This window comes from Strongylocentrotus purpuratus, unplaced genomic scaffold (assembly GCF_000002235.5).
Source record: "Strongylocentrotus purpuratus isolate Spur 01 unplaced genomic scaffold, Spur_5.0 spur5_contig_858, whole genome shotgun sequence".
Taxonomy (NCBI): domain Eukaryota; kingdom Metazoa; phylum Echinodermata; class Echinoidea; order Camarodonta; family Strongylocentrotidae; genus Strongylocentrotus; species Strongylocentrotus purpuratus.
Window position 1 is genome coordinate 1,538,400 of NW_022145566.1, and position 18,472 is coordinate 1,556,871.

At 37.9% G+C, this 18,472-nt stretch overlaps 1 protein-coding gene across 1 annotated transcript; it reads right to left on the bottom strand.

Annotated features, from left to right (window-relative positions):
* Positions 1–10,379, bottom strand: LOC100889363 (cytochrome P450 3A6). Its single transcript, XM_030997499.1, has 13 exons — positions 10,071–10,379; positions 9,533–9,626; positions 8,726–8,778; positions 8,357–8,453; positions 7,813–7,929; positions 6,188–6,276; positions 5,526–5,677; positions 4,654–4,790; positions 3,531–3,716; positions 2,848–3,068; positions 1,539–1,676; positions 1,097–1,259; positions 1–735 (listed from the first exon to the last, which is right to left on the bottom strand). Exons 1-13 carry the CDS (start codon positions 10,136–10,138, stop codon positions 658–660), a joined length of 1,593 nt encoding a protein of 530 aa, XP_030853359.1. The 5' UTR covers positions 10,139–10,379; the 3' UTR covers positions 1–657.
* Between the last annotated feature and the right edge of the window lie 8,093 nt (positions 10,380–18,472).

Genomic DNA, 18,472 nt, shown 5'->3' on the forward strand with positions numbered 1-18,472 from the left:
TTTTTTCTTCTCTTTCTTCCACTCTTTTGCACTTGATCTTTTCTATTACTTCTCCACGTGTCAAGCGTCCCATAAGTTCCATCTGAACAGTTCTTTATCTCACAAAATATAGTTTTCTGTGTAACATTTTCACGGCAGTCTTAGTTAATAATTATGGGTCATTACAATAAAATGATGAAAATACTAAATTTGCCTTTTGTCTATTCTAGAGTTGTAGAAAATACATAATTTATCCATTAAATGTTCTCTTCGAACACGAACTGCATTGATGTATGAAGCCAAAGCAATAAACTGTCTGAATATTCATTGTTCTATGACGATTTTCAACGTTGATTGATCACTTATAGTACACAATTATTTTCAAATGATTTAAAGATCGCCAAACATAAGAATATTATCTACCATACACACTTGCAGTTGTTTATGTTCAATTCGGGTATTCATGATTAATATTTTGGTACAAAGAAAACCTTACTAATACAGTTAAAATTAAAATAACAGCACAGTCTCATTTTGAATATGCTCGTGTTCTACTTTACACAACTATACAATTTACGGTAGCAAGGGGGGGGGGGGTAATATAAACCTTTGAATATGGTTAACTGTTTCTTTTTAATATGTACAACTTATTTGTGTTTATTCAATGAATTATTTGATTTAGCTCCGTGGCACTGCTCGAAGCGTAATACCGTTCTGTGGAGTGATAAATCCAAGAGCTCCCAACGTTGGTGGTATCTATAACAAAAAAGAAGGAATTATTAAGTCTTCTCTACGGTAGCCTTTCAAATGCATTCTTAACACTCCTGCAGAGCTCCGAAAGAGATTCATTTGACAATTCTTATGAATTCAAAGATAAAGGATAAGGTTACAAAAATAAGTATTCACAATAGGCTAGATGTTAAGATCATAAAAATAGTCATTCATGTTAAGCATATAGGGTTTAAGTTTTTACAGAAATTTTAATTTACGATATGGGGGAGGGATGGTAGGGTTACAACAACAACAACAGCAACTACAAAAACAAGAATACTTACGTTGTATTTGGTAAGGCATTTATCATTGTTAATTTAACATTAAGAATTGGATGTGTTTGTACCTCAGTTTGAGGGCACGTCTCGAAGCGGAATTCCCTCAAGACTCGGACGAGGGCAATCTTAGCTTCCATAAAAGCGAACCTCATACCTAGGCACATCCTGGGTCCGCTACCGAAAGGGATCCAAGCAAGTGGGTGTTGCTTCTCTCGATTCTCCTTTGTGAACCTGCAGTTTTTTAAATGATTTTAAAAGGTTATTTGTGATTTAAAAAGGTTGATGCAGTTAGAATTCCTATTCATCTTAATTTGTTCGAATTCGCCGAAAATAAAATATACACACACACACAAAAGAAAAAATACACTCTTCATTGGATCTGACTAAGATTGTAATGTATGAAATAAAGTTTGTTTAAAGTAAAGAATTATCTTATACAATACCCCTGCGTTCTCCCTTTGGAATATTATTTAAAGAAATGATACATTGGAAGTATCAAAGAGATGATACCTTTCAGGGATGAACTTGTCTGGCTCCGACCAAATCTCTGGATCCCGTTGTATGGCGTAGATGGGGATTTGGACCTCCATTCCCCTTGGTATGGTGTAACCATTTATCTGATACTCTTTGCTACAGATACGATTGGCGCTACAAACAAATTAATGGAGAAAGGAAGGTTAAACAAAAATGGCTTTTCCTAATACATGAGTCACACCGCCAAATCGACTCGACACTGATTCCAAACCGACACCAATTCTTTGCAATCCGGGTTAACGTGTTTTTCTGTTCGGTCTTTTTTGGTGTGACTGGGATATTAGAGGCACACGAAGAAGGCAGTGAGTAATTTCAAGTTGGGTGTTTAAGGCTGGTGTTAGTGTTTAATAAACACTAACACCAGCCTTAAACACCGAAATGGAAATCAGCTGGTGTTAAGGCTTTGACTTCTGACTATCGTCAACTTCTGGTAGCTAGTGTTATCGATTTTGCAAAATTGTCGTTTGCTGAACCGACCTTTGTGGCTGGTGTTAATATTTTACGTACAAATGTCCTATTCACTAACACTAGCCCCTAGGGATTAAGCAAATGTTGATTTCCAGTTCGGTGTTAGTGTTGTACCCGCACACAGTCAACGCACGAACGACGCCAATTTATTGTCTGACGATCAAAAAAAAAAGGGGGGGAAACACGTTATTCATATATTCTTTCGTGTAAAATTAGTTATTTTTTAAGACCAGAGAAATAGGTTTAAATTTATTCTGTACTTTTCATGATATCTTTAGTTTTGATGTACTATTTTTAAATCATCGTCGTAAAATCAAGTATGTGGTGACGTCACGGCTGGTTTTAAGCTATCGATTTTGATATCGGTATCGGGCTCTTAATTTCATCAGCAAATTCTCCGCTCGATTTAAGAGCTCTTGACTGCTCTAAACACTAACACTAACACTAACACCAAACTTGAAATCACTCAGTGTACGTGCTTCAGGGAACAAAGTATTGATCTCATTACCGGAAGGTCCCGGGTTCGAGACGAATTAAGGGAGCCAGCGTACATTGTACTTGTAGACTACTCCTCGTGAATATTCTCTTGCTTTATTGCATTAGACCAACGGATCACTCCTTATTCCTTGTATAAAGTCATTGATCAATAATTATGTCAAGGAAATGTCATACTTATAGATAGATTGTTGTTAAGTTATCATTGTTTTTTTTTACTGCTTGCGTAAATTTTTATTTTGCAAATTAAAAACATAATCTACAGGGAATAAAATGATGTCTTAATTGCATGTTAAGTTATAAAGAAATGAAAAATATTTACATTGGGGCAATGGGATAGAGACGCAAAGTTTCACGTAGCACTTGGTCTAGATAGGTCATCTTGGTGATCGTAGTGTATGTTACACATTCTGCCGTGGGCGCCATTTCGTCAATTTCTTCGAGAAGCTTGTCCTGAGTCTCTGGATTCACGGCGAGAAGGTAAGAGGAGAAACCGCAGAGGGCGCTGGTCGTCTCGAATCCACCGAGAAAGAAGAACATTGCCTGCAGAAGGTAAGAAAGGTGAGTTATTCAGATCAGGCGCGTACGGGGGGGGGGGGGGGGGGTATTTTTTGGGTATTTTTTGTGTGTAAACCCACCCCCCATAACCCCCCATAACCCCCCGTAACCCCCCTAAACCCCCCCCCCTTTGGTTTTTTTTTTTTGGGTGTCCTCTTACCCCCCCCCCCCCCCCGCTTATTCAGCGGCTGGCTGAGTCGTTGCGAAATTTTCGGCCCGATTTATAAATGTTAACCCCCCCCCCCTTGAAAAAATCCTGCGTACGCGCCTGATTCAGATGCATACCAGACAGCCACCTATTGTGTGCCGACCATTCAAATGTCAGAAATTGGAATTTAAACATACCAAACGTTTATGGAAGATAGGAATTTAGTTTTTTTTTTACAATTTAATATTCCAATTTTCCATAGTGTGAAATCAAGCGATAGCTGCTTTTAATATAATTACCTGTGCCATGACTTCATCATCTTCTAGGGTCGTTGTCTTCTTAGCATTGCGCGTGACGGAGAGGGTATCATCTTCGTGCTCAACGTCGAGGTCGTCATGGGTGTCATCCTCACACTCTTTCTGATCGGTCTTATCGTCGTTTGTTTGCTTAGCGGCATCAATTATCAACTGGAGAAAATCTACTCTCTAATTTGAAGAACAAAGTTATAAAATTTATTACTTTGAATGACACATATCTTGCGTGTTAGAAAAATGACAAAAAAGGATAATACTCGAATTCAAGTTGGATAATTCAATTCCGGTAAATTTAAACATGTACGTACAGCCCTTTCCTTTACGATCTGGCATAATATATGCATACATTTGAAATATAGTTGCAAATGATAAAAGCATTAACAGGTCAAGCTGATCTTGTGTGAGACCAATTTGAAAATGAATAATAAAAGGGAAATAAGGAGAGACGGAAAGGATGAAGGAAATTGGTTCGGGATGAAGAGGAGGGAAAAAAGAAAGAAAAAGAGATGCAGCAACTGGGTCGAATAAAAGGTGGAAAGCAAAGATGGGTGATGAGAAAACGCTAAGAAAACCGAGCTTGAGGGGGGGGGGGGGTAATAGTGGAGAAAAGACTAGGCTTACAATATGGAGATCTGAAGAGTTGTATTGGTTTGAGAACCAACCGGTTGAACAAACTAAATATACCGGTCGCATCTGGACAAAAGCAGAAGTTAAAGCATAGCAAGGGGAACGAGAGAAAGAAACAGAAATAGGAGGAATCATAGATAATTCCTTTCAAAATAGAAGAAGAGCCAACACTCGGAACTAGAAGTGTGAAACGTTGAAAGAGGAAAAAACTATGAAGTAGCCGATCAAGAATCAAGAAAAGGATCACAGAAACAAACAGGAATAGGTAAATCCCACTAGAAATGAACAAAAGAGAGGAGAGGATCGAGGAGGGAAAAGTGGGTTCTGTCTTGCGATTTCGACGTTCAACTGTAAAAATGATAAACAAATGAGCACAAGGATGAGGATAAAGCTGCAGTGCAAAACGACAGAAAGGAAGAGGAAGAGAGAGAGAGGAGGTAGAGAAGAAGCAATCGAAGGAGGAAAAGAAGAATTGTCTTACCTTATTGTCTGTGTTCGTCGTACCTCTTCGGATTGCTATTGCCTGGGCCGCGACTTTCCTGAAGAATTTAATTGACTCTCTGCTCAGGACCCCGATGCCAAAGTAGAGAAATATGCGGGACACCCAGGGGAAAAGTGCTGTATTTAGAAATAACACAAATTAATTTTGAATACTTTATAAAATGACTTGATTCCGAACTGGATTAAAAATTCTAAATACAGATGAATTTAGAAATTAAGTAAATATTTAAAATTTAAATTAAATTTAGCGATGAATGATTTCCTGCTAGACTTCTACAGCGTATAAACGAATTCTGGATCACTTTTTCTTTATTTCTTGCACTCTTTTATGACGAATCCATATAATGTTTTATTAATAATACAAATTAATTCTGAATAATTAATAAAAACGACTTGATTCCGAACTGGATTAAAAAGTCTAAATACAGATGAATTTAGAAATTAAGTAAATATTTAAAATTTAAATCAAATTTAGCGATGAAAGATTTCCTGCTAGACTTCTACAGTGTATAAACGAATTCTGGATCACTTTTTCTTTATTTTATTGCACTCTTTTATGACGAATCCATATAATGTTTTATTAATAATACAAATTAATTCTGAATAATTAATAAAAACGACTTGATTCCGAACTGGATTAAAAAGTCTAAATACAGATGAATTTAGAAATTAAGTAAATATTTAAAATTTAAATCAAATTTAGCGATGAAAGATTTCCTGCTAGACTTCTACAGTGTATAAACGAATTCTGGATCACCTTTTCTTTATTTCTTGCACTCTTTTATGACGAATCCATATAATGTTTTATTAATGTCGAACAGTCGTCTTTTTTTTTCTCTCTCTCACACTTACCCACAAGCACAATCAGAGGGTTGAAGACAACCCCAACCTGGAATGTCTTTTTTGCATGAGCAACAAAAGGGTGCTCGGGATCGCCCTGTGAATCAACGTCAAGTCCAAAAGCACATCTCGTAGTCGAGTCCATGATGTACGATCCATAAAGTCTGTACAAATTAAAGAGATGGAGTCGTGATGCAGTAGTATGGGATAAATGCACAATGATATCTATTTTTAACAATCGTTAGAATGAAAGCTGCTCGAATGGGGGGGGGGGGGGGGGGGGGGGGGAGGAGGAGGAGGAGGAGGAGGAGGTGTATTCGTTCTTCATTTCCTAAGTCATTCGCCGTGTTTCAAATACGTTAGTGCCCCTCTGTCTCGGTCTCTCTCGTTCTCTCGTTCTCTCTGCATGCTCTATACCTGTCTGTCTGTCTTTGTCTGTGTCCGGGTATGCCTGGATTTGTCTGTTTCTCTGTAGGTCGGTCTCTGATAAATTTATAGAAGGCATTACTAGTCTGAAATCACAGTTATTAATTGAACTTCGTAGCAAACAATATTTGTTCACTTCATTTACAGAATGTCCCGAAAATGTTGTTCGTTGTCTAGACTATAACCTACTTGAGCGTACTGGTGTGTATATGAGCAACGTTTCTCAACATAATTATGGAATGTCTTACTCTCTGCATTCTACAAAACCATGCTTCTCTTGTTCTTGTCCAATGTTCTCCACCAGTCTATCAGCTTTCTCGTTGACCAAAGTGGACATCTGTAAAAAAAAAAAAAAAAAAAAAAAAAAAAAAGATAAATTATTAACTGAATGTTCTATGTATTCAAATCCCAATGAATGTGACGATAAAACTGAGATAAAAACAAACAAAAAACAAAATAACAATACCAGCATTTCCTTTGTCTTCTCAGATTTACCGTAGATCCAATGATCACTATAGTATTGCTAGGCCGTATAAGTTATAAGGTATACGTTTGATAAGTCTTACAGTGCCACATTAAAGTGCATTGTAGAAATATACAACCGTATAAGCAGTCCTCAATCACTACTAATAGACGCAGGTAACATACTTATATTTTAGATAACTGTACAGAATTCCCACTTTCAATATACAATGTACAACCCTTTTTTTAAACAGTATTCTTCATACGGCGTATAGAATAGTTCTTAAGGCCCGGTCACACAGCCTTTCGCGTCTGTATCGCGGGTAAAATTTCGCGATTTTTTTTTGCCCGCGGTTGCCCGTGGTGCAAAATGTGCAAAATTGGCTTACCCGCGGTTTACCCGTGGTATGCCCGCGGAACAGACGCCGGCGACTGTTCCGCGTCCTTATCGCGGGTGAAGCACGGCGGTACCGCGGCCTACCACGCTTACACGCGGTACACACGCTAATGCACGTGATAACAACGCGGTACAGACGCGGAACAAACGTGCTATGACCGTGCTCCACCCGCGATTACCCGCTAAAATTTCGCGTCCAATTCCGCGTGTAACCACGTCTTAACCGCGGCCGTAGCACGTCCTAGCACGTTCGTTCCGCGTCTGTACCGCGTCTTTACCGCGTGTGTACCACGTGTACCGCCCGCGATTACCCGCGGTCTAAATTTTTGGGCAGCCCAAAACTTTTTCGCGCGGCCAACCGCGTGTGAATTTCTTACCGCGTGTAACGACGAGTAAAGTACGGCTGTATCGCGTCTTTATCGCGACCTCAAAGCGTCCAACAGCGTCTGCTTCACGGGCAGAAATTTTTGGCCGTGATTCGGCCGCGATACGCCCGTGGAGGGCTGTGTGACCGGGCCTTTACTTAAAACTCATGTTTTTGTTTTGATCAAAGTAACACTAAAACTATTTTTGTAAGGGCCATCATTGATTTCGTCGCAGTCCATTTTACCCGATGGTTATATTGACTTCTGCTCTTTTAAACCTGTATTTCGTGTAATATCTGAAGCCTCTTGAACTTGAGTATCCATTATTTTATCCTGGATGCTGATAAACTACACGAAACGCTCTCATATCCGCTCAATGTATACACAATGGGGTGAAAGGTTGAACAGCGTTTCCACCGGAAATCGTATCTAGGCTTTTCTGCTCCGATTTCCTGGGAAGGTTTTTTTCCTTCAATCTTTTGCAACTTCGATTTATTGTTACCATTTTCAAGTTTTCCTTGTTCCAAATACAAATACTAACTAATCTGAGGATGATTTCAGTTTAAGGGAGTCTGCTCTTATTGATTACAATGTAACACAAACGAGAGAGAGAGAGAGAGAGAGAGAGAGGAAAAGAGGGTTTATTTACCAGTTTCATTTTGCTTGCGCTGAAAGTCGGAGAGCTAATATTTCTGACTACTTTCCATCTCGCATCTTTGAGGAAGAAGAGTGCTTTATCCATAGGACGATTGGCAAGGGGAGCGTTCTAGAAACAAAATGTTTAGAATTACAAACTCCCAAAACCTCGGTAGTAATTAAACATTTCAAAATTTGATGTATGCCAAGATCACCAATAGAAGCGAAATATATATATATATATATATATATATATATATACATATCACACACACACACACACACACACACACATTTGTATGTTTTATATATATATATATATATAGAGAGAGAGAGAGAGAGAGAGAGAGAGAGAGCGAGAGAGCGAGAGAGATTCAACATTGGTTTACATTAATTGTTAGAATGTTTCCAAGCACATGCAATTTCAGAAACATACATTTATTCAAATTTACTGACAAGAGGAAGTTGATTAAAGAAGTACCATACTTTAACAATACAAGAAAATAATATCGATAGATTATGTCTGTCATTTATTAAATTTCATAATAGATACTTACTAGCCTGTTGTAGAAGTGATGGAAATCCTTTACCAGAATGTTCCTGGCAGCATCCAGATCACTTATAACCAGGATGGGTCGATTGAAGTTGTATACTCTGCAGAATAATAGCTTTACAACATGAGTTGAATCCTTATCACAACTTACACTATCTTATATTAGGCTTTATGGCCCCTTTGCAATATCTGCTGTAAATCTTTATAATTTCGTTGCTCAAAGAGTATAGTGGATTATCGATGTAAGATAAAGAAGTTAACATGTAGTATGATAAAAACCGTCTATTAACACAATAATGTTGATGACAGAACAATAATCCTTAAGTTGAGTGTCAACAAATATTGAGAGCTTGTTGAAGAAAAAAAAACTTACCCGAAGAAATTGCCGTATTTCTGCTTGTACTCTACGTATTTGTTATGTTGCCCCTAAAATGAACAAAATGTTTAAAAGTTGTCTATTATGTTCAAAAATATTTTGGGGACTGTTACGATTACCAATTTTTGTTATTGTTAATCTAAAAAATATTAACGAGATTATATATATATATATATGTATATATATACACTGTCGCTCGTATAGTTGTAATATTTTTTTTACCCCAATTTATGGAATTATTTTGACATTGATTTATTCCTAAAAGATCTAGATAATAGTATACATTCTCAGATTTTATTGAATAATAATTTGCCAGTGTTTGTTTTGCGTGACTGCTAAAGCATGTGTATGATTCTATGCTTATCAAATAGGGGACCTACGCCCATAAGTCATAAATGACAGTAATGAGGATTAATGCCCCACAAAAGGGCACCAATATAGCACATCGACACGATTTTGATCATGGGGCCTCACAGTTACGAGGCCACTGCTTTGTCAATGAACCATGAGTGTACGCAGCGGGGGCTAGGGTAGGGGGCAGTTCCCACAAGTAAAAATATTTAAAAAAAGAAAATGCAATACATTTTCAATAATTCTTTGCATAGCGGTCAAATGAAAGTTCAAATTTTAGTATTTATTTTAATGGATCTTTGAAAACTTATATTTTCTAGAAATCGACCTTTGGTATTCATGATATTTGGTTAAAGCCACATTTCTACATTCCTCTTTTTCTCCAGTCTTAAAACTACGATTTCCGAAAAATTCTAAATATTTTAGGCTATTTATGTATTTCAGTGTTCTAACCTTTCTCCATTCATATGTATTGCCAAGAACAGGTTGAGAGGGAGGTGAACTTATTCCATGCCGGATCCAATATCGGCGACACCAGATATCATAGCTATTTGGGAAAGGAGACAGAAAAGGACAAGGGAAAAGGGTGAGGGATAGAGAGAAAGGAGTACATCATAATCAAATAAATTTTTCCAAAAAAAATGCTGAAAGCTCTTCAGGCAAGTGAAGTCATTGACATGCTTGTAAGTAAAATAAAAACTCTTCTCATTGAGGCAGGCGCGGATCCAGGATTTCTTAGGGGGGGCCCAAATTTGAAATTGTGCGAGCCAAATATTGGTACGTATTGGTGACCAACAGTGACGTAATGCGGGGGGGGGGGGAGTTTCCCCCTCCCAAGCTTTAACGTTTCATTATATTATTAGAGAAAGAAGACGATTCGTTGTACCGTTCTCGGAAATAATTCTCGTCTGAATTTAGTTTCCCCCCCCCCCCCCGCGCGAATATTATATGCAGATGACGATTTAGAAACCAACTCTCTTCACAAACTTACCAGATATACACCAAGATGATAAATCCTAAAAGGACACATGAAGTCACCGAAAGAAACCAGAAAACCATCTTTCTATATAATTGGTAAAAAAAGATGCTTCTAAAACACTCCTATACAAGAAAGTTGCTCCTATTTAAACAGAGACGAAAGATATACGACGCGGTAAAGTGCTTGATTGTAGATAGATTCGGTTTCCTCACATGAAGACTGAAGTTGATGCACTGGTTTAGGCTGCCTTGCTGAATTCTTGTTTGAACGTGGGAATGCCAGGTACTGCTTTCATAACGATGACATAATTTGACCTTGGCAAGGAAGCGGCCGGTGAACGAACTCTCGCGTAGTCTTACATAACATATGAATGACTTGCGGATGTGGGGGTGGGGCATGTACCCTTTTGTACAGCCGGCATGGGTGTCGATACTTACGTAATACCTATTCATCAGGGGGGGATGAATGAATAGATCATCCCCCCTGATGAATAGGTATCAGTTACGGATCGACACCCATCACAGCCGGCCATCCTGTAAAAACACATAACAATTTTACCCCAGGTACCCCAGGTAATTAGGATTAGGTTTTTGTTGCTTGTCACAGAAGGTATTGATCACTAATTTCATGAATAATTTTGAAACTAAAGTTTCCCCTGGCGACTGAAAAAGCGTGCCAGAGACTTGCTTTATGCTATGGTCACATTACCCAAAAGTTGCCTGCTCGGCGGCCGAGCGGCGAGTTTTTAACCAATTCTGCCCGGCGGCCGCCCAGGCATCGCTCGTTTTTAGGGCATCGCTCGGTCGCCGCTGAAGTTTTAGCGCGGAGTTAAAATTTGGGCGGCGCCTGCTCACTTTTCACTCGCCGCCCAAAATACGCTCGGTGCCTGGGCGGTCGCCGGCCGGCACCGACCTAATAGACCAGTTCACGGTTAGCACATCACTGCAATGACCCCGAATATCCACAGATCTTCAAAACATGAAGAGGGCCCACTTTGTACATTTTGAAATAGTTACTCCTACATCGATGGAGATGCTACATACTTAGCCTTTGTTTCCCCTTTTCAAAGAATACTTCCACCTGTGTATCATGGAGTGCTCCGCTTGTGCATAACTGAATAGTGATTACATAACTTTCATGAGCACGTATCCAGTATTCCGTCTCCGTGAATTTCACAATTCGTTCTGCAATGACCTTTATCTGCTCATGCTCAGACTGCAACCGTGAACTGGGCGATGCCTTAATTCCAGCAGCGACCGAGCAGGCTACTGATCGGTCGGTCGCTGCTCAGATTTGTGACCATAGCATTACATAGCAACAACTGATGTATAAAAAGTGAATGCAATCCAGTCCACGGAGATACCATTTTAATAGCAGGTGAATCGATAACCAAGGGTATGGTTTGGGAGAGAAAGTACATAAAGTAAAATACATTAGTGAGTATAGGTCTATTTGAACTTGAGCCCCTGCCCACCCTTCAACCCTTTCCGACGGAGAATCCCGGATTCACCTATGATCCTAGCTTAGGACTTTGAATTAAGTGGCACAAGTGTGTATTATCCGAACACAAAAGAACTGACTGCACAACCAGAAAAAGAGTAAAAATCTTTCATGCTCGTTTGCCGGCAAGACGGCGTAATCTCTTCTTATAATGACATAGCATGTATCCATATAACCCAGGGATTGCTCATATTATGCAAGAGTGATATCACAATCGTCATTTATAGCGATACCTGTTCTCTGATTTCCATTTTGACTTTCAGTTATCATATCGATAGGATTTAATCATTATAAATGATTTTTCGAGTCCATTTATATACCTTCCATGATTTTGGAAATTATCGAACTTAAAATCAAGCATCAACCCCCCCCCCCCCCATCCAACCCCCGCGCGATGAATCTCCAGACAGGTCTGTACACAACGCGTACTTGAAGTGGGTCACAACAAACACGTTCCATGGTCTAAGTTGTGTCAACAAAATTTTCATGCAAAGAATAGCGTGCTCAGATGATCACAAAAGGCCCATTTATACTGTCAAATACCTCATTTTGAAAAGTCGCGATGTTTCGCGCACCCGTTTCGATTGTGCGGAAACATCACCGACTGAAAAGCTCAGTGATGTTTTGGCATGTTTTAGTTGGTAATGCGCATGCGCGGCACTCCGATGCAAAAACTTTCCTCTTTCTGTCTTTCCTTATGTTATTCTTTGTTTTTCCTTCTAGCACCTTCTCTTATGTTATTCTTTATCACTTCCTTCTATCACTTCCTCCTTTGTGTTTCCTTATGTTATTCTTTATTTATTCCTTCTATTACCTTCTCTTATGTTATTCTTTGTTTTTTTTTATCATTCTATCACTTTCTCTTTCTGTCTTTCCTTATGTTATTCTTTGTTTATTCCTTCTGTATCACCTTCTCTTATGTTATTTTTTTTTAATCATTCTATCACTTCCTCTTTCTGTGTTTCCTTATGTTATTCTTTGTTCCGTCCTTCTGTATCACCTTCTCTTATGTAATTCTTTGTTTTTTTATCATTCTATCACTTCCTCTTTCTGTGTTTCATTATGTTATTCTTTGTTCTTCCTTCTAGCACCTTCTCTTATGTTATTCTTTATCACTTCCTTCTATCACTTCCTCCTTTGTGTTTCCTTATGTTATTCTTTATTTATTCCTTCTATTACCTTCTCTTATGTTATTCTTTGTTTTTTTTTATCATTCTATCACTTTCTCTTTCTGTCTTTCCTTATGTTATTCTTTGTTTATTCCTTCTGTATCACCTTCTCTTATGTTATTTTTTTTTTAATCATTCTATCACTTCCTCTTTCTGTGTTTCCTTATGTTATTCTTTGTTCCGTCCTTCTGTATCACCTTCTCTTATGTTATTCTTTGTTTTTTTATCATTCTATCACTTCCTCTTTCTGTGTTTCCTTATGTTATTCTTTGTTTTTCCTTCTAGCACCTTCTCTTATGTTATTCTTTATCATTTCCTTCTTTCACTTTCTCTTTCTGTGTTTCCTTATGTTATTCTTTGTGTCTTCTATCATTTCCTCCTTTGTGTTTCCTTATGTTATTCTTTATTTATTCCTTCTATTACCTTCTCTTATGTTATTCTTTGTTTTTTATCATTCTATCACTTTCTCTTTCTGTCTTTTCTTATGTTATTCTTTGTTTCTTCCTTCCGTATCACCTTCTCTTATGTTATTCTTTGTTTTTTATCATTCTATCACTTCCTCTTTCTGTGTTTCCTTATGTTATTCTTTGTTTACATCGTTCTATCATTTTCTTTAAGGACGGCAGCTAGCTCCGCTCCTAAAGTCAAGTGACCTAACATCGCGATGTTACAACTGCGAGCGTTCATACTTGCCAAACACGCCAAAACACGCCAAAACACGCCAAAAGATCACACTTCGTTTTGGAATGTTTCGGGCTTGGCATCTCTGCCGGTAAAGCGTAGTTGCCCTTGGTAACATCGCGGTCTGGCTCCGGTTTGGCATTTTTGGCGTGTTTGGAACACAGTGTAAATGCCCCTAAACACTTATCCGTCAGCGGTGGATCCAGCCGGCGGCAGGGGAGGGGGCCAAAGAGGGGGCCCAATTCGTGAGAAAATATATAGCAGCGAAACAGCCAGCCGGTGAATAAGCGGGGGGGGGGGGGGGGGGGGGTATTGTATTTTTTATAGGCTGAGAAATGCAGTTATGAAAGTGGGAGTGAAAAAAGGGTCTTATTTGTTGAAAAAGGCAAAGTGACTGTTAATCTTCAATATCTTGGAAAACTTCGAGCACACAGTTTCGTCAAAAGCTTGCAAGGATGATTGTACAATCGAAGTAACAGTCGTGCATTTGGTCAAATATTAGTACGTCGATATCAAGTGCACTTATGTCAGGAAAAAAAAATCCATTATCATTAGAAAATTGTTGTTCCAATTTTATTGTCCTAGGGGGGGGGGGGTCATGTCTCGGGGGTCAGTTTTCAAGGGATGATGGGAATCGATAGATTTTCCTACAAACCATATAACAGCCATAAGCATTTTCCTAAAGACTTTTTTTACTTATGGTATGGTCGATAAAACCATATTATTTAAATTCTCGTGTTGATGCTTCAACAAAGTAATACCGGGAGAAATCTTATCGTGCTAACTACACTAGTTTTGAGGGGAAGACATTCGAAAGAACAAAACTTGGAGAGAGGCTGGCAGAGGAAGGATGATCTAACATGACATTTAAGCATAATATTTGGAAATAGAAGCTTTACCATTTTGCTTTTATGCCGTTATAAAGCCTTCGAAAATCGTTACGCTTAAGAAGGAAAGATCTTTTCAAAAGAAATAACATAGAAGTATGAAACATATTCTAAAATGGTAGCACTTAAAAATATCAATGCATAAAAGCTCTAAAACCTTGCTTCTCATTTGATCTTAGTTCTATGATAGAGTCATCGTTAAAAGAACTTTAATACAAAATGGCAATAAAAATTTCTATATCATTTTTTACACCAACAAAAATTTGAAAGGTAAATATCAGAAGATATGGGTTCTAAGACATATTGATTTTATAGTATAATAGGCTCGTTATGCACAAAAATGAAAGCAAAGGTGAAAGCGATCGTGAATCAGATTAAGAGATATTGATCCAACCGTCAGAAGACATATAATTCAAAACAGCTTCTTTATCCGGTACCATTTCGCTTATTATACGAAGATCCTTAATTGCCAGAAAGCTATTCGTTATTTTGATCAGAGGTATAAAACGATGATGAAAAACTAACGGTTAGAATAGTTCATCTTTTTGTGTCAAAGTACCAGCGAAAATTGGTGTATAAATATAATGTATTCAAACGATAGTTACATTTACAAAATCGATAATGATTTCTTTTTCTACATTTACTTTGTTATCATAGTGGTTAAGAGACAACTCCCAATGGATTTACCCTTGATATGTCAAAATTAAACCTTTCAAAATAAGTTTAGAAACTAAAGTTTGATCGATTATATTTCTCTCATCATGGCATTTGCATCGCTTTGATTATTATCATTAGAAAGTGTGTTTATTCTTCTTTAAAGTTATACCATATTTAATATTATTTTGCAGGTATGGAGTGAGCGCTACATCAGAATAAAAGGCAGGGTAAAAAAAAAGTTGCAAAATAACTGGTAAGCACTGGTATTGTTGTGCAGAGCACTCTTCTTTTTTTAAAATACCCTTTTCTAACTGCGCTGATTTTCATCGGATGCATCCGGACGCATCCGATGAAACGGCCAGTTAGAATAAAGCAACAGAGGAGAAAAAGGCGATTAAATAGCCGATGAAAAGAAGAGAAATAGGCGATTAAATTTTCCTGCCCAAGAGCAGGAGAAATTCTCATTCTATCGGTGTGACACCGATGAAACGGCCAGTATAAACACGTTCGGGAGAAAAAGGCGATTAAAACAGCGATTAAAATGGTGAAAGGTCGCAGTATACGCGCGCTTTATCGTAACCAGCTGTGTTTGTTGACTTATGGTTGAACATGTTGCATGCTAGTTAGATAGAGCGCGGACTTAATAATTACGCAATAATTCTTCACTTCCGGCAAGGGCTCGCCACAGCTAGTGAATTTCACCGGCAGTTAGAAAACGACAAGGAGAAAACTGCGGTTTCACCTTTGTTTACATAAGGAAAATTCAATCGGTATTTTCTTTCGGTGTGACTCCGATAGAAGCCAGTTAGAAAGCAGTATTTGACATAAGAGAGTAGATTTTTTTGGTAAATGACAGGGGGGCAATAAATACCAACTGGTCGTCCATGAATGCCAAAATCTAAAGAATCTGATATTGATATTGAAATTCGTGCACTATGGTGACATGTCAGGCAAGTTTCGCTATTATGTGGTCATCAACTTTCTGAAGGATCATACCTAGGTTAACAACATTATTGTTGAAAAGGCCCGGGCAATGGGGAAATTTGAATGCATAGTCGGAAGAAAGCAGTGAATTTTGAACTTTACACCTTTGACCTTACCCCTAATTGTGATTTATTAAAAACTCCGTGAATGTTTTTTTTTTAAATAAAAAGGAATTAACACCGATTTGTTATGATACTCAATATGGCGAGAGGGATATAATCGATCATGCTTAAGTTTCAAAAAATTATTTTGAGGGGTTTATTTCTAAATACTCTTCGATCATTGTTAGATAATCAATTGCATTGTAGACCATACGTGTGTGTATGTATTCACAAGATCTTTAAATAGATCTTTAATTTGATGCCCACTCAGTTTATGTTACTTGTGCTTTCAACTACTGATTTTACTATGTCCATCTTTTTATATTTGTCATATGCGTTCATACGCAATTTTATGTATCTGTTTTTATATTGAGTGAATAAATGGATTGAATTGAATTGAATTCATTTATTGATCTATCGACGTAAATTTATAGTCATAAAAATTGATAAATATTATGCATATTAAGGGAGTATTGATAAAAATATATATACTCTAAGCACCGCATCTGAAAGATTTAGGGGTATTAGGTAACATTAAGCATGGGCGAGAGTAGTATATGTGGGCTTTTGTGCTATGTGTGGGCGTGTGTAATATATGTGTGGAATAGGTGATATGTGGGCGTGGGAGAAATATGTGGGCGTGTGTACTATGCGTGTGGATGTGTGATACTCGTATGTGTTTCGGATTGGGGTTACATAATTATTAGGGTGTGTGTAATTTGTGCGGCGTGTGTGATATGTGTGTGTGTGATGGATGAAATATATGGGCGTGGGTATATAATTTTTTAAACATGTATTAAGTTAATATAATTATGTTATCATGATGAAAAAGAATTTTATTTTAAATGATTAATTGTACTGTTTTGATAATGAATGAAATCTAACTAAAAATTACCGAAAAACAAAAAAGTGTGTGGTATGTGTAGTTGTGTGAGAATTGTGTGGGTGGGTGCGTGAATGAATTGTTGATTTTGCCCAGATATAAATATCATCTGATTCTTAGCGACTGGATATTAACCCTTGACGTCATCTTCCGATGTGTGTGTGTGTAATTGTGCGCGTGTGTGTGTTGTGGAGGTGTGTAATGGAATAACATGCACAAACAGTATTGGCAACTCTCGAGAAATAAATTCATTTTTAACAATATCACAATGGCAACGGAAATGTCTGTCCTCCATGTGGAATTTATACTTCATAATACTTCATAATGGTTAGCGCTGTGAATGAAGCCAAAGTTTGCTTTTAAAAAGACGCATACTTTAATATGATTAAACTGTTACACCAGATGATGTTGATTATTCATGGAGTTAATATAGTGGATCTATACAGGTAGTATCAATTACCCGTCGATTCAATCATTTACCTTTAAAAAAGGAGGAAATAATTAATGAAAGATACTTGTAGGGAAAGAGCAACCAGAACTTATTTTCTGTTTCGATATGCTTCGTCGTACGCATGTCTATGAATTAGAATCTCTATCTTTTAAATGGTTGGAATTGACCTTGAATTTTGAGGGACCGCTGTACATATTAATATCAGTTATTTTGGCATTCGGGAACATTTTGATAAATCCCTTGAACTATATATTTCAGTATCAGAGATTTAAAAAAGGTTCAATGACCTAACACGTTTGAAAGATACTTGTAGGGAAAGAGCACTGGGAAATCAGTCACGCATGTGTTTGAATATTGTTGGGACAATCATAATTATCTCAAAATGGCAGATCAAAGAAATTTCAAAACACCTTTTCAGTTTAGTTTTTAATGTGCTTTCTTACATTGCCAATCATTTGTCCGATGAAATATGACAGTAATAAGCTCGAGACTTTTTGATAAATAAATTCCTGTACATTTTCTTTATATCCGGTAACCTTAAGGGGCACAAATTAAATACGATATGGACAAAGAGATATTGATTGTGCCAGTCACTGACGCGGCCCTGCGTAAGCAAATGAATCTTCGTGAGCATAGACCATTGTTGCACACGAGTTATCTTTATCCATTTCTTTTCGATAACTGCTTCAGACTTAGCCTTGCCATTCAAAACATATGCTTCTCTCTCCACCCTCCCTCTCTCTCCCTCTCCCTCCTCTCTATCTTTCTCTCTCTCACTCTCTCCCTCACTCTCTCCCTCTCCCTCCTCTCTATCTTTCTCCCTTCTTCCCCTCTTTCCTATATATATATATCTCCCTCTCTCTCTTTCTCTCTCTCTCTCTCTCTCCCCCTCTCTCCCTCTCCTTCTCTCTCTCCATCTCTCTCTCTCTCTCTCTCTCCCCCTCTCTTCCTCTCATTCTCTCTCTCCATCTCTCTCTCTCTCTCTCCCTCTCTCTCCCTCTCATTCTCTCTCTCTCTCTCTCCATCTCTCTCTCTCTCTCTATCTCTCTTTATCCCTCTCTCTCGCACAAGAGTAGAGATTTCGATTTCAACTTTTGTTTA